The 24,343-nt window shown below is 41.2% G+C and overlaps 1 protein-coding gene and 1 long non-coding RNA gene across 3 annotated transcripts in view; one reads left to right on the top strand and one right to left on the bottom strand.

The window, feature by feature from the left end:
* Window positions 1-24,343, bottom strand: part of UTP18 (UTP18 small subunit processome component) — a 42,426-nt gene that overhangs the window by 7,296 nt on the left and 10,787 nt on the right. For both annotated transcript variants that reach the window (XM_019415746.2, XM_019415747.2), the window contains exons 5-11: window positions 23,445-23,533; window positions 21,440-21,565; window positions 21,166-21,340; window positions 15,425-15,525; window positions 15,106-15,196; window positions 10,313-10,436; window positions 310-484 (exon numbers count right to left, since the gene is read on the bottom strand). In XM_019415746.2, the coding sequence (XP_019271291.1) occupies window positions 310-484; window positions 10,313-10,436; window positions 15,106-15,196; window positions 15,425-15,525; window positions 21,166-21,340; window positions 21,440-21,565; window positions 23,445-23,533 (881 nt within the window). The remainder of the gene's footprint in view (window positions 1-309; window positions 485-10,312; window positions 10,437-15,105; window positions 15,197-15,424; window positions 15,526-21,165; window positions 21,341-21,439; window positions 21,566-23,444; window positions 23,534-24,343) is intronic.
* Window positions 6,857-21,602, top strand: LOC128774268 (uncharacterized). Its single transcript, XR_008418816.1, has 2 exons — window positions 6,857-7,005; window positions 21,383-21,602. It is a non-coding gene; the product is annotated as an uncharacterized LOC128774268 (long non-coding RNA).

Raw genomic sequence — 24,343 nt, 5'->3', positions numbered from 1 at the left:
ATAATTTATTTTCAAGCTCAGTTTATTTTCAAAATCTAAGAAAATCACGCTTTAAAAAGCAGAGATAAGGAAAGAAAACTGTAGAAACATGAAGAATTTGCCTCAAATACGTTCCTTAGTACAAATTTGGTGGCTACTGTGCATCATTTCTACAACCACACCCAAAAGCCACAATACTAGTAATGTCTACATCAAAAGAAGCTACTCTTTTTAAAATAACCCAACACGCCCCTTTCCTCCCATCCTTCCATGCCTTCAACTTACATTTTAAGATTATCAATAATGTTTTTAAAGGTAAAGACATATTACCAATCTGACTGCTTCTTTCATTTCTTCTGAAGCAACTGCCAAGATTTCTGTAGTAGGATTGAAGGTCAGAGAAGTAACGCCTGTAACCAAGTTCATTATAGCTTTTATCGGCTTTGGGTTTGTTTCTTGGAGACAAGAATCTTGATTGTATATGTTTACCACTCCACAATTAGAACTGCAAAGAGAAAAGGGAATACGACAGATTAAAAAACAAGCAGAAGGGCTTTCACAACCTAAATCAATACAGATTGAACCGCACAAACTGGTTTTTGCAGGAATCGTATGGTCCTGTGTTACAAAGGGACCAGGGCTGAAGAGTACCTCCCAGGCAAAAACTAGACCCATTCTACCGGTTCTACTGCAGCCTTCCTAAACTCTTGTTAAGTCTGACAGCTTTTCAACTACGAGCTAGAAAACCCAAGAAAGCACAGACTCTCCATTATTCATTCCTTCAATAAATACTCACTGAATGTCACCTTTAGGCCAGGCACCAGAATTAAGTGCAGAGGTGAACAAGAGAGACTAAGCCTGCCACTCCCACAGTGTGTATGGCCAACCTAACATGCGGAAGTGTGCCTGAGAGCTGTCCTTCCCCTATTTAGAGCGCCTTTCTTTTTCCTTCTATCATATTTGTGGGAACCGTCAAAACGGCCGAGTAGCAGCTGTAACAGCAGGTCTCTTCGTTCTACTCCCCTGGGAATATGTGCACTCTGAGTTTACAGAAATATTTACCGGCAACAAATTACACCCAATACTCATAAAAAGTAAATCCTGACGGGGTGCCTGGGTGGCTCAGTCGGTTGAGCGTCCGACTTCGGCTCAGGTCATGGTCTTGCAGTTTGTGAATTTGAGCCTCGTGTCGGGCTCTGTGCTAACAAACAGCTCAGAGCCTGGAGCCTGCTTCAGATTCTGTATCTCTCTCTCTCTCTCCCCTTCCCCTGCTCATGCTCTGCCTCTGTCTCTCAAAAATAAATAAATGTTAAAACAAAAAAATTTATAAAAAAAGTAAATCCTGACAACCTTACCATTAACAGAATCATTTCACAGACAAGAACTTTTTTTTTTAAGATTTTTAAAAAAAGTTTATTTATTTGCTTTGAGAGAGCAAGCGTGAGAGAGAACAAGAGCCGGGCAGGGGCAGAGAGAGGGGGAGAGAGAATCCCAAGCATGCTCCGTACTGTCAGCGCAGAGCCTGACTCAGGGCTCAAACTCACGAACTGTAACATCATGACCTGAGCCGAAATCAAGAGCTGGACACTTGACCAACTGAGCCACCAAGGCACTCCGAGACAAGAACTTTCAGGAAAAGTTTTGACCTCAGTGTTCAGACTACCTCCTGCTATGGGCACCACTTATAAGGAACAAGGATAAAGGACTTGCAATACATAGATACTTAATTCAAACTTTATCAGCAAATGCAACACAAACTCGAAAGATGCATTAAGTCACAAGAGTGACACATTAAGTCACAAGAGTAACACACACGCATTCCACGAAGTGTGTTCTCATTCCTACCAGACGTGTACCGACTGCCTACACTGAACCAGATACGATGCATGAACAAGACCAATTCAGTTCACACATGTTCTGTAGCCTGAAACGACAGCCAACCACACAAACAGTATGGTAGTGCTTTCGAGTCTTCAAATTCCTTACATACACATTTTCTCACTTGATCCTAAGAACGCTTTCGGTAGAGCTAACCGTGTGTAGTCCATGCTAACCACTCAAGAGACACCACATACATCCTTGATTTAATTTTGTTATGGACTGAATATTTGTGCCCCACCAAAATTCCTATGATGAAACCTTATTTTATTAGGAGGTGGGGCCTGAGGGAGGCGATTAGGGCATGTCGGTGAAGCCCTCGTGAATGGGATCAGAGCCCTCCTAAAAGAGACCCCAGAGGCTCTCTCCCTCTTTCCATGCGAGGACACAACAAGAAGTCGACAATCTGCAACCTGGGACAGGGTCTTCACCAGAAGCCAGTGACAGTGGTACCCTGACCTTAGACTCCCCATCCCCAGGAATAGAAGAAATAAATTTCTGCTACCTAGTCTATGGGGGTCTTTACAATGGCAACCCAAACTAAGACAAATTTCCTCTTCTCCTTATTTGTATTTTTGGCTGGGATCAAAATGTCTATTCACTGTACTTATTTTACACCAAATCTCTTATTTGCTGAAAACTAATTTACAGCTAAATCCACCTTAATTAAGGACAAAAAGTTATAATCCATACGGCTCTCTTCTAAATATCAACTTTAGATCAAATCTTACCGTCATGAACATCAGAGGCTCCTTATACAATGCCTATTCATTCTTATTTGACTATTGCTTAAATTGATGGAACAAAAGTGGCACATGTTAACCATTCTGATGTATGGAAACTTACTTATAGTGGTATTTCTGCTCAAAGACCATAACTAATTCTAATATGCCACTGAGAGTGGGTGGTATTTACTGAATGAGAACTGTGTGTCCAACAGTATGCAATACAGGAATACAGAATATCAAAAGGAATTTATCCCAGAAAAAAATATACGTGCATAAAATAGCCAGAAATACAAGAGGATATAACACAGCACACTAAGCTCTGTATGTGACCCAGAACCTCGAAGAAAGGAAAAATCAGCATGAGGTGAAGCTGCAGCCAAATGAAGTTTTGTGGAAGACAAAGGACTTAGGCTGGGGAAGGCAGACATGAAGTGAAAAAACAAAACAGAACAGAACAGAACAAGGTATCACAGATAAGGAGGAGAACAGGAACAAACAGAGAAATAAGCATGCTTACTAGCTTACCCCCGAACTCGTAACTAAAGAAACAGACCTGATAATTATCCTTCCACCCACAACCATAGCTGACTGGCAAGTCACACACAACCAGAGCAGAAGCAAGTTCCTGAATCAGGGACAGTAAACCCATTAGCAGATCAGCAACCACAGAGTCCTGGCCCACAAAAATCTCCACAAACAGGAATGGTGGCAATTAGCCAGATCAATGTTTGTCTTATGAATTAGGACTGGGACGGTGATGGTGGTAGTGGTAGTTGGTGTCAAAGCTAAAAGACACAGAGAGGCGCCTGGGTGACTCAGTCGGTTAAGCGTCTGACTTCGGCTCAGGTCATGGTCTCAAGGTTCATGAGTTCGAGCCCCACGTCAGGTTCTCTGCCGTCAGCACAGAGCCCGCTTCGGATCCTCTGTCTGTCTGTCTGTCTGTCTCTCTCTCTCTCTCTCTGCTTCTCCCCTGCTCTCTCTCTCTTAAAGCTAAATAAACATTAAAGAAAAAAAAAAGACACATAGAAAGGGCACACGGGGGCCACAAATAAATATTATGAGCAAGAAGATATCGTAAGGTAGAACAGTAGTTATCAACCAGGAACAGTTCTGCCCCTGGGGGGACACTTGGCAATGTCTGGAGACAGTTTAATGGTCACAACTAGGGGGACACCTTAGCCAAGGATGTCCTACAGAACTTAAAGCAAACAGGTTGAATACAGAACTCAAATGCTCTCCTCTGTTGAATTCTCTAAGACTGAACTCTACCGAGTTTAGTCTCATTCTCAGTTACCCTTCTCCACGGACTCTTACCCCAAGGTTCTCTTTGCCACCTGCCTCTAATGTCTCACTCACCTTATTTATGGCCACGGGCCACCCATCTCCTATCACATCCAAATCAGCATCTTTACACCACACCACACTTCTACCTGCCTGTAGACATGAATGCACCTCTCCCGACACCACTCCTCCTCCTCCTCATACAATGACAAGTCTACTCTTCTGGCCACTCAGGCCTGCAGCCTGAGAGTGTCATTGCTTCTCTCCCACCCCAATTTTCTAAGCAGCTATGACATACATCACAAACATCACTTCCTGTCTCTCCCATATTCCCGCTCCCACTGTCCCCAGTGATGGCCCCACCCAGGTTATGTCAATGACTTCAAGGCTCCCTGTATCTCTGCTGCCCCCCTAAAGGCTGTCATGGGAATTATCTACTTCAAACCCTAAAATACAGATGTGACCACAATTCTCCTCTATGGAAAAACCCTTGGTGGTTGCTCTTTCCACTCAATATAATGTCCACACTCTTCGACACAGGGTAAAAGTTGTCCCCTTCCTGCTTTCCTTTGTGGCCTAAGCCCTCAGGAGTCATCCATCTGCACTCCACTCAGAATCCAAACCGGAACTTTCTCACCTCCACACCCTTCCTTTCTACTTCCTGCCGTGCCTTTCTCTGAACCCTACCTGGCCCTCAAGTGCTTAGCTGGAGTGCCAATACCTACAATGACACCTCTCCTGATGGCCCTTACAACAGCCCTCACCATTCCTTACAGTCTTTTATTTTTTGAGAAACAGAGAGAGAGAGAGAGAGAGAAAGCACAAGTGAATAAGGGGCAGAGAGAGAGAGAGAGAGAGAGAGAGAGAGAGAGAGAGAAGCAGGGCTTGAGCTCACCCAATGTGGGACTCAAACTCATGAACCATGAGATCATGACCTGAGCCAAAGTCCGATGCTTAACAACTAAGCCTACCAAGCACCCGTATTCCTTACACTCTTAAGAAATACCATCTCAACTGCAGACCTCTTGATGACTCATGATGTACATGGATACATGTGTCCCCACCATGGGACCACTAACTACCTCACAATCCCTAGCTAAATGGTAAATGTTTTTATAAATGAGAAAACCAAGGCAGAAACACATCATCGAATAAAACAGGTTTTCCTCACATTGTAAAACATCTATGGCTTGAAGATTCTCTAGATGAAGTAAAATGAAACCCACTTCATATGTTCAATGGGAATGTTAAAATAAAAGAACTATTAACTCCAGGCCCTAAAACCTAATGAATTTCGTATTTTTCTGGAGTCCTGAATTATCCAGTATTTTTTAAATATAAAATCCAAATATCTGGGGAGTGGCAGCGTGGAAAGAACACTGAACTGGGAACCAGACAAGCTGCGTTCCAGATCCAGCTCTGCCAATAATCAGTTTAATGAGTAACAACCAATAAACAAAACTAAAATTCCCAACTCTTAGGCCTCAGTTTCCTTACTGCTCAAATGACTAGATTGGACTCACACTGTCTACACCTTTCTGTGATGGTGGGAATGCTCTGTATCTGCACTGTCCTAGATGGAAGCCACTAGATGCACACAGCTACTGAACACTTAAAATGTGGCTAGCGTCACAAAGGAACAAACTTTTATTTTAATTAATTTAAATTGAACAAGCCACATGTGGCTAGTGGCTACCATGATGGACATGCAGGATCAGACTACCATACAAAGATGAAAGAAAAACTTTTGTTTATTTAGCTTTAAGTTACAGAAGACTAGCTCCCACATTCTTCAAACCCAGAGAGGTTACTGAAATCACAAAAATCCTGAAGCAAGTCTTAAGCTAAGGGTTTAAAATCCAGATTTAAGTAGGAGAAATAGCAAGCCAAGGTCATTTAGAGACTTAAAGAGATAAAAGATAAAGCTATGTAAAAGCTGAAGCACCGAATGGTTGAAGCCGACTTTCCAAAGGGATTATATATTGGCACAAAAGGATTCATACACAAGACAAACTGGACTGTAAATGTTCTTCTTGTGAGATTTCTTAATTAGCAGAACTCTCAGTAACTGTACCTTCATATATTTAAAAACATGAACACAGAGAGGTACACCTTTAAAAAAAGGCAGCAGCATGGTTAAGAGCTCAGGCTTTGTAGCCAGATGTGGGTTGTAATGTTGGCTCTACCACTTACTATTTGTGTGACCTTAACCAAGTAATTTAACTCCCAGTACCTCGCCCTTCTCCACCTGTAAAGTGGTGACAGTAGGACCTATACTGTGAAGTAGAAAATGAGAAATAGTTTACGTATGAAAAATATATGTACACACACATATATGTGTATAGTTAACATACACGCACATACATACGTGTATAATAACATATGGAAAACAACAATTCTTGGCACATGGTAAATGCTGGGAAAACATTTGCAAGTAAGGGGCCCCTAGGTGGCTCAGTTGGTTAAGCATCTGACTCTTGATTTCATGAGGTCATGACCTCATGGTCTATGAGTTCAAGCCCCATGTTGGGCTGTGTGCTGACAGCACGGAGCCTGCTGGGGATTCTCTCTCTCTCCCTCTCCTGCTCGTGCTCGATCTTTTTATTCTAATTATTATTCAAAGTTTGAAATTACTTAAATGGGAACCATAATAAAAAGACAATTTTGTATATTTATAAGAAGTTGATGAAGAGTAGAATCAACAAATCTCTAACCACCTGATAGGACTTTGATCTGAAAATACAAAAGTACATATTTCTATAGCGTTCGCCTAAAATTCTCAAAATGCAAAGACCCCAAAGCGGTTTGTAGCTTGCACCCCAAGTAAAGGCAGGAGCCTAAGCTAGCGATCTGTGCCACAGCTGCAACAGGAGACATTGCCAATTTCCTCATGGTAAGCACAGAAAATAAAATAAAACAAAGGAGATTCTCCAAGTCACATTATGAGGTCATTTGAATTTGGTGAGGTCATAAGGGCCTCTGCACACAAAGGGCTGTCACACCTCTTTCCCATTCTTCAATATACAGTGCTTTGTACATAGAGGACGTTCATATGTCTATTTCTTTTTTTTACTGATGGACTTCCAGACCAGCTAGGAAGTCACAGAACACTACTGCATTTACAGAAGATGCAGCAAAGGTACGATTTAACCACAGATTCCACCCAGTGGAGTGAGAGAGGCACTGCACCTGAAAAAGTAAGACCACAGGCCTCCAGACCCCACTCTGTCCATGTTTTCAGTGGTCTCTGACAGAACGCTTCAGAGCATCAGTCCCTGTCTATAGAATGAAGGACAGTCCAGAGATGTCCCAAGTACATTCTAACAATGATGTTCTGTGTGAATTAACATCAAATTTTCTAAAAGTATATAGCATTCCTTACAGGAACAAATGCCATAAAAAACAGTAATATAAGTGAAAAGTGATCTCTATTTACAGCATACTCAGCTTTCCTACTGCTCTGTCAGAGCAAAACTGCAAAGCAAAGAAAGCATCTACTTTCTGTCAGGACACTGAATGAGAAGAATTAACAGATACAAACAGATGAGTTTTTAGATCAAAGGAGTTAATTCCTAACAGCAGGAGCCAAGACAGAGGAGTTTCACACCAGTACAGCAGGAGGAGGGAGAGGGCGGGAGAGGGCAGAGAGAGGAGAAGAGAGGCAGAGAGACGGGAAGAAAGGGGAGGAGAAAAGGAGAGAAAGGGAGCCAACACCTCACCAGTGGGGCTCTGCCTCTCCTGCCTCTGGCTTCTCCACCACCAGTAACTCTTCCCCAACCTCCCTAATAACTCCAGAAATTCCTCTAAGATTAAGGCCCTGCTTTACAAGTATAACAATAACAACCTAATTATGTTCTTGGACCAAGCACATCAGAGTTCCATTACACTGAGGGCAACTCAAATCAGTTTAAACTAGTATTAGACTTTTCCTATTTGGGTCCTTCAAAGGGCCCAATGAATAAAATGATAAAAGTGATTCAAAAAAGAGAGGCAAACTCTGGAGAACAGTATGGAGGTTCTTCAGAAAGTTAAAAAACAGAACTACCCTACGACCCAGCAATTGCACTACTAGGCATTTATCCACGGGATACAGGTGTGCTTTTTCGAAGGGGCACACGCACCACAATGTTTACAGCAGCATTATCAACAGTAGCCAAACTATGGACACAGCCCAAATGTCCATCAACTGATAAATGGAGTAACAAGATGTGGTGTGGGGCACCTGGGTGGCTCAGGTGGCTAAGCATCCGACTTCGGCTTAAGGTCACAGGTCAGGTCATGATCTCACAGTCTGCAAGTTCAAGCCCTGCATCGGGCTCTCTGCTGTCAGTGCAGAGCCAGAGAGCCTGCTTCGGATCCTCTGTCCCTGTCTCTCTGCCCCTCCCCTGCGTGCTCACACTCTCACTTGCTCGCTCTCTATGTATAAAATAAAACATTAAAAAAAAAAATGTGTAGTGTATGTACATGTATGTGTGTATATTCATATATATAATCAAGTATTACTCAGCCATTAAAAGGAATGAAATGTTGCCATTTGCAATGACGTGAATGGAGCTAGAGTGTATAATGCTAAGCGAAGTCAGTCAATCAGGGAAAGACAAATACCGTATGATTTCACTCACGTGGAATTTAAGAAACAAAATAGATATGGGAGGGGGGAAAAGAGAGAGGGAAACAAACCATGAAGGAACTTTTTTTTTTTTTTTTGGAGAGAGAGACAGCAAATGGGGGGGGAGAGGGGGGCGGGGAGAGGGGGAGAGAGAGGACTCCAAGCAAGCTCCATACTGCCAGCACAGAACCCGACACAGGCTCAAAATCATGAACTGTGAGATCATGACTTGAAACGAAATAAAGAGTCAGACGCTTAACTAAGCCACCCAGGTGCCCTAAACCATCAGACTCTTAAAGACACACAACAAACTGAGGGCTGATGGAGAGAGGTGGGTGGGGGATGGGCTAGACAGGTGATTGGCACTGAGGAGGGCACTTGTGATGAGCACTGGGCACTGTATGTAAGTGATCAATCACTGAATTCTACTCCTGAAACCAATGTTACACTGTACGCTAACTAGAATTTAGATAAAAATTTGAAAAGAGAAAAAAAAGGCAAGGATCAGAAAAACACTAACTTCACAAATTTAAGTGAAGATCATTTCTGGGCAGTTCTGCTTAAAATTACTCAAAATTAGTATTTTGACAATGCTAGTCTTCGCTTTAAAGGAGCTTCATTCCCAGAAGTTGTGCTTACCACGACTGCTGCCACAGTGCACACACTCTGCACAAATGCTGGGCTCACACTGAGACAGCCCTCCCTACAGGTGCCACAGGGGTGGTGACCAGGGAGAACACAGGACAGGGAGGGGCCTTCCTCTAAGCCTTTATTTCGGCTGGGTCTCCAAGCTCCACAGCATGGTCCCACTTTCCCTTCCTCCAGGCCCCAAAGGTAACCAATTTTCAAATGGTGGTGGGCATGTTCCCCAATTTTAACCCTGAAGGGAATGAAGTGAAAAAAGAATGGGGAATATGCTGTGCTTCCAGATGGTAAGACCCGCTTCATCTCTCACTCAGGAAGGATTTGACTGAAGTGGTGTCCAGTCTAAGAAAGTCATAAAAATCCACTGTTGGAAGCTCTAAAGTTACAGGTGCTAATGAGTAGTTTGGTAGGTAAGATGATTTAGAAACACAGGTAAGATGTATCCAATGCCTCCTCCCACCACGCAGCTTTAGAATCAAGTAGGAGAATAGCGTCATCTTTTCCCGAGTGTAATAACCATTTTTTTCCCAATGATAATACAATAGCATGCTCTAGGTAGTATTTTCGAGGTGTCTACGATATTAACAAACAGTATTTCTAAGGAACATATATTTGCTTTATACCACTAGCCAGACAAAGAAAACTATGCCTTAAGGGGCGCCTGGGTGGCTCAGTAGCTTGAGCGTCTGACTTCAGCTCAGGTCATGTTCTCAGTTTGTGAGTTCAAGCCCCGCGTCAGGCTCTGTGCTGACAGCTCAGAGCCTGGAGCCTGCTTCGCATTCTTGTCTCCCTCTCTCTCTGCCCCTCCCCTGCTCACACGCTGTCTCTCTCTCAAAAATAAATAAAGATTAAACAAAAAATTAAAAAAAAAAACAAACTATGCCTTAAGTAGCTTCAAATTTAACTTGTTCTGTATCCTTGTCAATGGCAAGAAAACTAAAACAGCAAGAAAACTTGATGTGATCAAATGAATATTTCAAATATAAGAAAAACTACAATGATATAAAGTAGTGCTATAACCACCATTACTAAACACTGCATTAAGAATGCAAAAAAAACTGGGTCTACTGATTTTCTATTACTGAACAGTTTATAAACAAAACCACTTAAGCATCATGCAGTATATTCAATTCTTTAATATTTTCTCATTAGTACAATGGGATTAAGGTTATAAGAACCTCTCTTTACCTACCCACAAGCCACATACTGTCCATTCCTAGATGTGGCAATGCTTAATCCATATAAACTGCCTTCATCAACGAATCTGTTAAGGCACTTTCTAGAGTTCACATCCCAAACATACACTTCCCCATCGCCTGAAAGAAAGAGCCAAAAGGGTTTGGTTAATGTTGCTTTAAACTTGAAAGCCAAGTGAACTGACCATTCATTCTTAGCCACACTTTATTTTTTTTTATTTTTTTTAAATGTTTTTATTTATTTTTGAAGGAGAGACAAACAGAGCATGAGCAGCGGAGGAGCAGAGAGAGAGGGAGACGTAGAATTTGAAGCAGGCTCCAGGCTCTAAGCTGTCAGCACAGAGCCCAATGCGGGGCTCGAACTCATGAACTGTGAGATCATGACCTGAGCTGAAGTCAAGACGCTTAACTGACTGAGCCACCCAGGCGCCCCCTCTTCGCCCCACTTTAACAGTACAAGAGACTACAAACAAAAACTCCCTATAAATGTCCTAGGTCTAGAAAACTGACCTAAAAGGATTCCTTGTATACATTTCTACATGTAGAAAATGCATCCTCAAATAGCCATTAATAAACAGTATCTTTAAGTTTAGAGTGAAAACCACAAACTCTTGGCTTGAGTTGAGCTTTCAGACAGAACTTCTACATTTCACTCAGATGAGTTATTAGAGCAAAAAACTTAAAATAACAAAAAACAAAATACTTATCATCATAAGTTCCAATATCCATCAATAGGCAGAGCACCTATTTGTAGGGTAAGTTGATTAATATATCAAACTGATGATGATGGCAATGACAGAGAAAGCGGAAAATAAACTGATCCAGACCACAAGAAATTTATAATTTATGATACATACAGCGTATCTATTACCAAGTCACTTAAATGATAAGAAACGCTAACACGCTAACTGTGAGCAATAAACACAAATAGTTTAGAGAAAGAAGAATGTGGGTAAGATCAAGGAGGATGTTAAACCTGAAAAGAACACAAATATTTTCATGATAGAAATGACCATCGGGGCACCTGGCTGGCTGTCAGAAGATCATGCAACTCTTGATCTCAGGGATCATGGTTCTGAGCCCCACACCGGGTAAAGGAATTACTAAAAAAAATAAATAAACTTCAAAAAATAAAAAGAAAGGACTATTGCCAAAATCAGTCCTTATTCTTTTTTCTCTCTCCTATAAGCACAATACTGATGATCAGTCTTCTTCATACCCATTTACAGATTTTTTTTTTAATCTTTATTTATTTTTGAGAGGGAGGGGGAGGAGCATGGGGAGAGGGGGACAGAGGATCCAAAGCAGACTCCGCACTGACAGCAGAGAGCCCAATGGGGGCTTGAACCCACAAACCGCAAGATCATGACCCAAGTCGGAAGTCAGATGCTCAACTGACTAAGCCACCCAGGCTCCCCATTTACAGATTTGTATAATGATCCTACACTTATCTCAAAAGTGTCTCCTCACTCACCCATTTCATCTCTGTCTTTCCTGCAGATATTGTGCTAAAGTTCACTTTTCTATACTCTTCTCCTCCCAATGAGAATTCAATTAATCTCACTGTTTCAAATATTTCCTTGACAAAGATTTTCCAGGCTGGCATAAAGGTTTAGATTAAGCAGTAATAAAATATATTTGGAAAAACTGAACAAGGTCAAACATGAAATTCTTTGTGTTTGCCTGTACAGTAATGTTACGATAAAGGAAAGCATTTACAGATTAGCCCAGCTAGCAACACACTAAAATGGGAAGAGAAGGGAATGATGGCAGAAAGGTCATCTAGATGTTACCAAAGCTGGACTTTTGATTACTCGTCCCCCTGCTTTTACAGGACCTTTGTTATAGAAAATAAGACCTCCACCATCATGACCAATTTTGTAAATACTTCACATCTGCACCTAATTCACATACCAAATTTCAGTATCTCTGACCCTCCACCTCTTCTCCCCGACTCTGGCCCCTCAGGATCCAAGGGCCATTACATTAGGAACATCACTCTGAACCAGTATTTATTCCTTACCTCTCATGAAATCTATTACAATAGTTGATTAAAAAAATACAAATGTGAGTAACTCAACTTTGTGAAAGTTTGATTCTAGGACAAAACCAGAACATGGCAGAAAACATGAATATACACCTTGCCAAAGAAGACATCCAGATGGCTAACAGACACATGAAAACACGCTCAACATCACTCATCATGATGGAAATACAAATGAAAACCACAAAATATCACCTCACGCCTGTCAGAATGGCTAAAATTAACAATGCAGGAAACAACAGATGTTGGCAAGGCTGCAGAGAAAGGGGAACCCTCTTACACTGTTGGTGGGAATGCAAACTGCTGTGGCCACTCTGGAAAACAGTATGGAGGTTCCTCAAGAAACTAAAAATAGAATTACCCTACAATCCAACAACTGTACTATTAGGTATTTACCCAAAGGATACAAAAATACAGATTCGAAGGGGTGCACACACCCCCTAATGTTTATAGGAGCATTATCAATAGCCAAACTATGGAGAGAGCCCAAATGTCCACTGACTGATGAATAAAGATATGGGGTGTGTGTGTGTGTGTGTGTGTGTGTGTGTGTGTGCGCGCGCATATACATACATACACATACACACACATACTGGACTATCACTCAGCCATCAAAAAGAATGAAATCTTGCCATTTACAATGACGTGAATGGAGTTAGGGTATTATGCTAAGTGAAATAAGTCAATAGGAGAAAAACAAATACCATCTGATTTCACTCATGTGGAATTTAAGAAACAAAACAGATAAACATATGGGAAGGGGGAGGAAGAAGAGAGGGAAACAAACCACAAGAGACTCTTAATGACAGAGAACTATGGGTTGATAGAGGGAGGTGGCTGGGGGATGGGCTAGATGGGTGCTGGGTACTAAGGAGAGCACTTGTTGTGATGAGCAGCAGGTGTTGTATGTAGGTGATGAATCACTGAATTCTATTCCTGAAACTAATACTGCACTGCATGTTATCAGACAATAAATTAAAAAAAAAAAAAAGGAAAAAAGAAACAGAACAAAAATTAAACAAAAGTTAATGCCAATGTTAATCCTTTTTTTAAAAAAAGCTTTTAAAACTTTTTAATCCAGTTGTAAGTCAAGTAGATGTACTTTACAGCATGGTGACTATAGTTAATAACACAGAACTACCTATTTGAAAGCTGCTGAGAGTAGGGGCGCCTGGGTGGCGCAGTCGGTTAAGCGTCTGACTTCAGCCAGGTCACGATCTCGCAGTCCGTGAGTTCAAGCCCCGCATCAGGCTCTGGGCTGATGGCTCGGAGCCTGGAGCCTGTTTCCGATTCTGTGTCTCCCTCTCTCTCTGCCCCTCCCCAGTTCATGCTCTGTCTCTCTCTGTCCCAAAAATAAAATAAAAAACGTTGAAAAAAAAAATTTAAAAAAAAAAAAAAGAATTTAAAAAAAAAAAAAAAAAAGAAAGCTGCTGAGAGTAGATCTTAAAAGTTCTCATCACAAGAAAAAAATTAACTATGTGTGGTGACAGATAACCAGACAATGTGGTCATCATTTTGCAACATATACAAGTATCAAATCATTATGCTGCACACCTGACTAATTTAATGTTATAGGTCACATTACACCTCAAAAAAACAACAAAACTAATGCTATATTATCAAGTGCTCTTAGCTGAGGTATAGCAAAAATTCTGCAAAAAGGCCCCACAGAGATTGCAGAGTAAGTACTGACACAACCACCCTGATGCCTCCCCCTACCCAGCAGCATGAGCTACACTGAGATTAGGATGGCCCCAAGATTCTGTGGGAAAGGGAGCAAGAGTCCAAAAAGGCACAGGATGATCAGAAAGGCAGAAGAGCAGGAAAGTGCAAGATTAGAGTCTGTCAAGGATGACTGACAACTGGCCAACTGTACCACAGAAATGTCAGAGGGTGAGCTCTGAATTGTTTTCAATCAATTATGAAGAACATTCAAGACATTACCCAAGTGAAAATGTACTGTTAAAAGAAAAAAGGTGAGGATTGTAAGTAACTTTCAAAAAGAAAGGGAGTCTGAGAATGAATCATTTTTTAAGTAAGCGTTTTCTTCCCATCTTCTCCCCAAACATGTTAACATGATTAAATATGGTTAGCCCCTATTTTGTTTATTTATTTTGAGAGAGAGAGAGAGAGAGAGAGCGCAAGCGTGTGAGTGCAAGCGGGGAACAAGCAAAGACGGGGACAGACAGAACCCCAAGCAGGCTCTGCAATGTCAGCATGAACCGTGAAATCGTGACCTTAGCCGAAATCAAGAGTCGGATGCTTAACCTACTGAGCCACCCAGGAGTCCCGGCCCCTCACCGTTAACATGTTAGCATGTTAAATGTGTAGCCCTTCACTATCACTAGTCAGTAAATAAGAAGGCAAATGGGGGGCGCCTGGGTGGTTCAGTCATTTAAGCGGCCAACTTCAGCTCAGGTCATGATTTGTGAGCTGGAGCCCTGCATCAGGCTCTGTGCTCTGCTGACCGCTCAGAGCCTGGAGCCTGCTTCAGATTCTGTGTCTCCCTCTCTCTCTGCTTCTCCCCTGTTCACACGCTGTCTCTCTCACTCTCAAAAATAAACGTTAAAAAAAAATTGTTTTTTTTTAAAAAAGGCAAATGGTAATGACAAATCCTAAAAATAAAAAATTACTTTCTTACTAACATAAAAAAGTCTAAAATCAAGCACTGTTTTTGGTTAAATCTGAAATGAAACATATCCAAAGCTTCAAAAAAGCTTTAGATGATCATGTCAATTAACCCACCTGAAGAGGCATACATTCTCTTACTATCTGAAGAGAACGTGGATGCTGCAACCCTTCCATTAATTTTCATGCTGCCAATCAGTTCTTTAGTCTGAAAAAACAACATTACTTATCAAATTGTTAGGAGGTACACAGAAGAATCACACTGGGAATAAAAACAATGTAGGTCTGTTTTGTTATAACTATTTGACTTTGTTTTTCCCTATAGTCAAAAGTTCTCCCCAAGTCCTACTGTTGCCCTCTGCTTGAGATGATTCAAGACCATCCCTCCACTAATGTCTTATCCTAAAAGAACAAGCAACCACCAATAAGCATTCACCTTCATTGACAGCAAATGAAGATATCCAGCAACACCATTTATCAGCAAGAAGGACCCATCTGGAGAGACTTCAAAGCTCCTCACTATCTTCTCTTTCAAGCCTAAGAGAGGAGATGAATCAATAAGGATTAATATGATTTTCAGTTACATTATCTTTCACTAGCAACTGAGAGTTCCTTACCTTCTAAAATAAAAAGTGCCTCAAACTAAAAAAAAAAGCTAGGGTCAGACTCTGAAGAAGTCTGACCCCATGCATCACTGAGTATGACCCAAGTATAAGGTCATTACAAAGTGCTCACTTTTCTTCTCTGTCTTGTTTAACATTCACCATTTGAATGACTGGCTAGAGATTCAGCTCTCCAAACAGTAAACATAACAACTAATTTTCCAAATGTACACGGTGACATCTGTAATTAACTAAAAGGATAAATTATACCTCCTTCTCACAAAGTTCATTACCAGAAGAGAAATACACAGACATCAGAGACTGCTAAAACATAGTAACATATAGAAACTAGTTGTTGGCCACCTACTAAACATCCCATGATGAATGAGTCCAGTCCTTAACTTTGTGGATCCAAAAAGGAAAAAAAGGAAAAGAGAAAATCACGAAGTGTCATTGTATTCAAGGGTCGATCAGCTTCTCAAAATGTGACTCATGTAACCAAACCACATGAGCTAAGTATATAAACCAGAGAGTCAATTTACTTATTTACAAAGGGATATGTTCCTTTTCCATGCCTAAAAGATTCAGATTAACCATTCAAGAGACTCTTTCCGACAAGACTGCTTAGTGAACAAACTTAATAAAAAAGTGCCTAATAGAAAGGATACCTAAAGAATAGGTACAACTGGGGGAAGGGAAGCAAGTGGCCAGGGGGATAGAGTGGAGTAGACTTTTCACGTCTGCTCTTTCCTATGTACTGGATTTTTGTACATTTGAATGTATCGTTTAGTCAAAAAAAATATTATTTTTCAATCGTTTTAATATTTATTTATTTTTGAGAGAGAAAGAGAGGAGACACAGAATTGGAAGTAGACTCCAGGCTCCGAGCTATCAGCACAGAGCCTGATGTGGGGCTTGAACTCACAAACTGTGAGATCATGGCCTGAGCCACAGTCGGGTGCTTAACCAACTGAGCCACCCAAGCACCCACCCCCCGCAAAAAAAAATGATTTAAAAAAATGTTTGGGGCACCTAGGTGGCTCAGTCAGTTACGCATCCAACTCAATTTAGGTTCAGGTCATGACCCCATGGTTGTGGGACTGACCCTCACATCAGGCTCTACACTGAGCATGGAGCCTGCTTGAGATTCTCTTTCTCCCTCTGCCCCTCTCCCCGGCTCACGCTTTCTCTCTCTCTCTCTAAAATAAATAAAATGAGGGCCGCCTGGGTGGCTCTGTTGGTTGAGCGTCCGACTTCAGCTCAGGTCATGATCTCATGGTCCGTGAGTTCGAGCCCAGCGTCAGGCTCTGTGCTGGCAGCTCAGAGCCTGGAGCCTGCTTCGGATTCTGTGCCTCCCTCTCTCTCTGCACCTCCCCAGCTCATACTTTGTCTCTCTCAAAAATAAATAAAATAAAATGAAAAACATGTTTTAAAGTTGCTAAATTAAAACATTAATCAAAATAAATAAATTTAGAAAAACCTAGTGAAGACCCTTGTTCCCCTACCAGAAAATGCTGGTTTAGCAAGCTCCCACAGACCACTTCTACCCTTTTAACAGTCTTTATCCAGATGGTTTACAATCTTACAAACTGGGCCTCCTACTCTAATCCTGCCTCCACAGACTATACCCTATATTCCTTGATGGAAATCAATCCAGACACATATTTCCAATTACTGGAGTTACTCCTGCTAGGGATGACCAGTCTTCTTAACTATGAACCTATTCCTACCTAGGGTCATTTCATCCCCAAATCTGGGCAAACTTTAGGTTCTGACTACCGTAGACAGAAACAGCTCTAAACAGAAGGAAAATACCATTACATGATGAAACAGGAAGGGAGGCTGATTCTAGCACAGTGTGAGGCTGCAGGTGGAACCCTTTCCCCCCCAGACCCAATCCTACTGACACAAAACTGGGTGGAAGAAATGCAAGAGAAAACTAAAAAGCCTACAGCTGAGGGCCACCAGACCACGGAAGGATATGGACTGCACATGCATCATCAGAGCAACAGAGAACAAAGTTCCCTCATACTGTGCAGAGAAACCCAGTGTGGCAAAGTGCCAGCGGGCTCATTACATAGGTGGCTAGAAGACCTTATGCATTTAGCCTGAGTAAGCTTGCTGTTTTGAGGGAATTCAGGAGAGGGGAGTGTCTTCCAGAAGGAAATACTGGACTTAGAACAAATAAGGATAGGTAGCTGCTTTAGCAATTAATTGGGAAAATAAGAAACACAACTATATTTTCATCCAAAACTTGCAGTATACTAGCTATATGTATACAGTACTTTAATTTTAACCCCCAAAAAAGTGATAATAAATGCTAATATCAATACTGCAATTGCTTCTTACAAATGGTGAACCTTCCAAAATAGAAACCAGATAAAATTTATAAAATGGCCTTGAGAAAGAAGATACGATGCTTTAAAGGTGTCAGATATAAATCTTTTTATAGATCGGTGAATGAGATTTTTAGGCCAACTAATAAGCAACTGATAAGAAAAGGAAAGGCCAATTTAATTATAATAGTGCCAAATTCCATAGGATGGAAAGTGGACTTCGCTGTGATCTGTCATCAGATAAATGATATGCTGCTCCAAACAATGGCGGCAGTTACCACTGAGCATTTACCATGTGGCAGGTGCTAATTTAGGAGCTTATAAAAAATTATCTCTTTTGAACAAACTGAAGGCTACCAGAGGGGAGGGGAGGGAGTAATATAGGTGACGGGGATTAAGACGTGCACCTGTGATGAGCACAGGGTGATGTATCAAACTGTTGAATCACTGTATTGTACACTTGAAACTAATATAACACAGTATGTTAACTGGAATTAAAATAAGAACAAAACAAAAACGAAATAAAATAAAAAATTTTTAAAAAAGTATCTTTCAATATTTAGGACCCTCTATTTCAAAGAAAGAAAAAACTGAAGCTCAGGTATCACACACCATAGTGCCTATAATCAAAATGGCTGCCTGAGCAACTAATTTAATTCCCAAATTGTCAAATTCCTTATGCGTTTACCTGGAACAAGATATCTCTCGTAAGAATTACCCTTATAAATGAATCAACAGAAACTGTTTCTGGAATCTGAACTAGTAATCTGGGGTTCTCAAAATTTTTGTGTGTCAGTCTCGTGAAGCGTATGATCCCCCTCTCAAAATAACAGTTGTTCAAAACTTTCTAACTGAAGGAAATGCTAAACTTCAGTTATAGGTTAGTGAAAATAAAGACGTAACGTTTTTCCCATCTGATTTTACATACCCCTGAATTCTATCAGAATTTTGAGTCCGTGGACCCGACATTATGAACCCCATCGGTTAATGGAACTATCAATTCAAAATTCTTCAGAATGCACCAATTCTGCATTCTTCATTTTTCAAGCTTGCATTTAAGACAGTGAATGAGTTTGGTGTGCCTGGGTGGCTCAGTCGGTTAAGCGTCCAACTTTGGCTCAGGGCATGATTCACAGCTTGTGAGTCTAAGCCCCACGTTGGGCTCTGTGCTGATGGCTCGGAGCCTGGAGCCTGCTTCGGATTCTGTGTCTCCCTCCCTCTCTGCCCCTCCCCTGCTCACGCTCTGTCTCTCTCTCTCAAAAATAAACATTAAAAAGATAATAAAAAAAAAAAGACAATGAAAGAGTTCTGAGGTGTATAAGTTTGCACATTCTAACCAGTCAGTGATTTTTCTAATTCTAGTGTCCTTAGTTTCTTGAGTTATTTACAGTTTTATAGTAATAGACTGAAAACAGTGTTCAACAACCAACCCCACCAAAAAAAAAAAAAAGTTTAATTTATCATTATCACCATTAATGCGCCAAGTTATGCTTACTGAGGAAAGAGGAGGGGAAATATTGAGAGCAAAAGATAAATACCACGTCTTAGAAGAAAGTTAGTGGTCAGATCCACACTCCTGTGCACCAGCAGATCCACAGTAACCATCACTAACTGCCTGTGGGCCAACCCTGGGCTTGCTTTTCCCAAGAAGATGCAAGGCAAGGATGGACAAAAGCCCACTCCTTTTCATAAGTGGAATAATAAGTAAAAACACTAACACTACGTGTTGTTTTCTGCTACAACATGGGGGGACTATTTAAGGCTTTTCAACTCAAAGTGAGGTCCATGGACCAGCACCAGCACCATCAACTAAGAGCTTGTAAGTAATGCAGAATCAGGCCCACCTCAGACCCACAGAACCACAATCTGCACTTTAACCAGATCCCCAGGTAATTCATATGCACATTAATGTCTGAGAACCACTGGTTTAAAGCATTCTTAAACTAAGAATCCACTGAAGGTGTCTGGAAACTTAGGAAACAGAAGATTGGGCACACTGAACACAAACACCATAAATGTTTCTAAAGCTGGCCTTGTTCACTTGGAACCATTAGTAGAAAAAAGACTACACAGAGCCACCCCGGTCCTTTACAGCCCCAAACATACACGCAGTCTAACAAGGAGATGGTCATGGAGCCACAGCGCTGTTCGCACCACCTCTCAAGACTTAAAATGCTAACCCAGCCAACCTCACTACGAGGGAAACCAAAGTTCACAGAGGGTTCATGACTGCATCACTGCATTTTGTGGTGATGTGGGTCGGGCATGCAGGGGAAGAATGGGTAAGGCAGAGGAAGATAAATTTTCACCTAAAAGATTTTTTAAATAGTTTTTAAAATATATCACAACCGGCAATGAGAAAAAATGAAATATGGCCTTTTGTAGCAACGTGGATGGAACTGGAGAGTGTGATGCTAAGTGAAATAAGCCATACAGAGAAAGACAGATACCATATGGTTTCACTCTTATGTGGATCCTGAGAAACGTAACAGAAACCCATGGGGGAGGGGAAGGAAAAAAAAAAAGAGGTTAGAGTGGGAGAGAGCCAAAGCATAAGAGACTGTTAAAAACTGAGAACAAACTGAGGGTTGATGGGGGGTGGGAGGGAGGGTAGGGTGGGTGATGGGTATTGAGGAGGGCACCTTTTGGGATGAGCACTGGGTGTTGTATGGAAACCAATTTGACAGTAAATTTCATATATTAAATAAATAAATAAATAAATAAACATTAAAAAAAATAAAACAGGAGTAGAACATCAAAAAAATAAATAAATAAATAAATAAAATATATCGCAACCTCCAAAAATAGTGCTTTATTTCTTTTAAACGTAAACCAAAAATCTATTACAGACACTGGAAGAACAAGAAGAGTATCCAAATTTCCCGACTACCAGAGAGGAGAAAGTTTATCCGAGGACGTGGAACTCAGGTTTTCTAGCTCCCAGGCTCTTTCAGCTGCATAAATTGCTAATTTTATAGCCAAGTATTTGCAACTGCTTTTCAGGTCTGGGGGACATATGTTTCTAAATTATGATTTTCCTGTAAGCGCTCAATAAAAAGTTCCCTATTTTCATTCAAACGTATCATCTCAACACAATAACATTTCCCAAATACCAAACTAATGGCACTCTTTTTAAGAATCCTATGGGAAAGAAGTGATTGTAAATTCTGTTAAGTGAACTCAGTCGTGGGCTGGCAGGGAAGGTGTGTGACCGGCTGCCTGTTCAATAGAAACCTTACCTCTCACTTGATGCACAGGAATTAACTTTCCGGCCAGCATATCATAAACATAAAGAACCTTGCTGTGGACACTCGTGGCTAAAACCTCTTCTCCATTAGCACTAAAACAAGCCTTATAGATTGGAAACTTTTCCAAATAGATGCTCTGGATTTTAGGATTTGTTTTTCCATCAACCTATAAGGAAATGCAAAACATTCCTTTTGGTTATTTCCACAGACTGTATCCTGGGAGTCAATACGTCTCACTACAAGTTTTTCACGTAAAAATGCACACCTGAAACAGCGATATGGCATTATCCAGAGCAGCAACCATCACAACCTGCGCACGAGGATGGAATTGCACAGACGAAATCCTGGCTGTAGTCGGACGTTCTGCGTTAGCATGTTGACAATTCTTTATCTGGGGAAAAATAAAGCTGGAATTTTATCAATTCAAATGGGTGGACATTACATTCTTCAAAGCATGGAGGAAAAATACAGTAACATAGCTTATAACATAGAACAAAGTGCACTGGAACGGTAACCAGAAGACCCCAGCTCTACCAACTAGCAAGTCATTCTACTATGCAGTGATCCATTTTTACCATCTTTCAAGTGAGGGGATGAAATCGTTATGGTCTTAGAGCACCAGGATACAGTCATTTCCTCATGATATACCCATAAAGGTTACCAGACTTTGACTTCCAGGGATATTTTACTTAAAACTCTAGTGTCTACTAGAGTAACATCTAACGTTACTCTAGCGTCTTTGCAATCATGGCACAAAATAAGAGGCACTATGTAATCATCCCCGTGGTTCTATGGTTGGCATGGACAGCTTATGTTCTCCTCTCAGCATACATGGTTGCTAGTTTAAACTATTTTTTTTTTTTAACATTTATCCACTTTTTGAGAGACACAGCATGAGCAGGACAGGAGCAGAGAGGGAGACACAGAATCCGAAGCAGGCTCTAGGCTCTGAGCTGTCAGCACAGAGCCCGATGCAGGGCTTGAACTCATGAACTGTGAGATCATGACCTGAGCTGAAGTCGGACACTTAACCAACTGAGCCACCCAGGCACCCCAACAGGGTTACTAGTTTAAAGCAGCGATGATCCTGGGGCACCTGGGTGACTCAGTCGGTTAAGCGTCTGACTCTTGAATTCATCTCAGGTCATGATCTCATGATTCCTAAGTTCAAGCCCCACATCAAGCTCTGTGCTGTCAGCTTAGGATTCTCTCCCTCCCTCTCTCTGCCCCTCCCCTGCTCGCTCGCTCTCAAAACAATTAAACATTTTTTTAAAAACTCAATTATACAAGTATACATACAATACATACAAGTATACAATACAATAAAGCGATTACTATATGGATGTTTTGTTTGTAACAAATGAAGTTAGATTTTTATGTAACTGCATTTTCAGTGGAGGTAAATTTACCATATGAAGAGCTGAATGAATTGTCTTCACAAGGTGGGGGGAAACACAGTCTCTGTCTCCTAGTGATTTGCCATAATAGGGTTCCCTCCCCCAACTAAAGCATGCCACCATTTTATAATGGGGAAAAATACCTATGGCAGAGACGGATCTGGTCATTTAACAGACACTTAAGCACTGTGTTGGGTAGGCACGTCGTTACTGCAACGAACAAGTTAGATACAGTGATGAGTTGGAAAGTAATTAACATAGACCACTTCAGACAAGCTAGCCAGGAAGGATGTAAGTGTCATCTAACGAGGAAGGTACAAATCGATTGGCCACCAGCAGTATTTAAAGAACAGACACTCAGGAGGAAGAGTGAAGGTGTGAGGCAAGAAAGTATTTGGCATGTTCAAGAAACAGAAAGAAGGCCTAGGGAACTTGGGTAGGAAATAAGGGGAAAACTTCTAACATGAAGTTTCAGACGTAGGCAGATGCGAGATTACGAAGGGCAGTGTAGACTGTGATAAAGAGCTCAGAAGTTTTCAAAAAGCAAGGAAAAGTGACAAGACTGAGGTTTCATTTTTTGAAGACCCCCCCCCGGCTCCTACTAAATGAAGAATAAAGTGAAGTAGGAAACCAGTCACGAAGCAAGAGAGGACAGGGCAGGAACCAAGCTAGTGCCCGTGGAAATGAAGAGAAACCCAAAAGGAGAAATCAAATACAACTTTCAAAAGATCCCTGGGGATATAATTTGATCTTCTTGACCATCTCTGCAAAATAAATAACAGCAACACGTTTAATCCCACAGATAACAGGAATCCATACGTTTGTAGCAGGAAGCACACTGGGCGGGAGAGACCCAACTTCACCAACTCTCACCTTTAAGATTCCTTTAGGAAGAGAGGTTGATGTGGATATGAAATTCCCAGTCCTTTGCAACAAATCATCTTCATCCTCTTCACTTTCATCTAAGTCAAACAAACCCACAAGGCTGATCTTTAGAATCAATGAGATGGCCAGTACCTTCCGCAAACATCTGCATTCCAAACTTCAATTCCCCCCCACTCCAGCCTCCAATCTCAATCCCTTTATTTAAGCTGCAATTAGTAAAAGTAAAACAGCAAAATAAATTTGAGGGTGGGGGGATGACAGAGAATTCAATTATACGGTTAAAATAAAAGCCTGACTCTGGAACGAAAGGTACACATTCACACACAGTGACTAAAACAGGATGCAAAAAATAAAAGTCAGTATTCAATTTGAAAAGGACAATTCACAATTACAGCCAAATTGGCAATAAGGTAGACAGCAGATCTAGCTTAATTCACATGAAAAAAGATTAACACTTTTAGTTGTAGGAGAGATCAAGGTCAGCAAATTGTGTATCATAACTTCAAAGAGACCTAACAGGGCTGATTTTTTCCTGATGATTCTAGCAAAGAGAGCCAAGAAGCTGGGCAATAGTTCCAAAACACTCATGGGGATGAGGGCAAAAACCAGCACTAAAAGTCCTCTGAGGTTCTGAAGGGAGTCTAATAAACCACCAGGCTTCAGCATGGGGCCATAAAAGGCTACATACACCAAGGATCAAGGGTGAAATTAAAGAATCATAAGAAAATCCTCCATAAACTGAAACCCAGCTTTGAATCCTTACAATCTCTCACTGGAGATGCTTGGGACTGCCAGTGCCCCTTACCCAGCCTCTACCCAGAAACAAACATACGAATTCTCTGGAGAAAGATATCCTCGTCCTCTTATTAAACAATAGTATTCTTTCA

Source organism: Panthera pardus, unplaced genomic scaffold (genome assembly GCF_024362965.1).
Source record: "Panthera pardus isolate Hobbes unplaced genomic scaffold, ASM2436296v1 HiC_scaffold_3, whole genome shotgun sequence".
Lineage (NCBI taxonomy): Eukaryota > Metazoa > Chordata > Mammalia > Carnivora > Felidae > Panthera > Panthera pardus.
The sequence above is the reverse complement of the archived record's forward strand: the minus strand, read 5'-3'. Positions and strand labels throughout refer to the sequence as shown.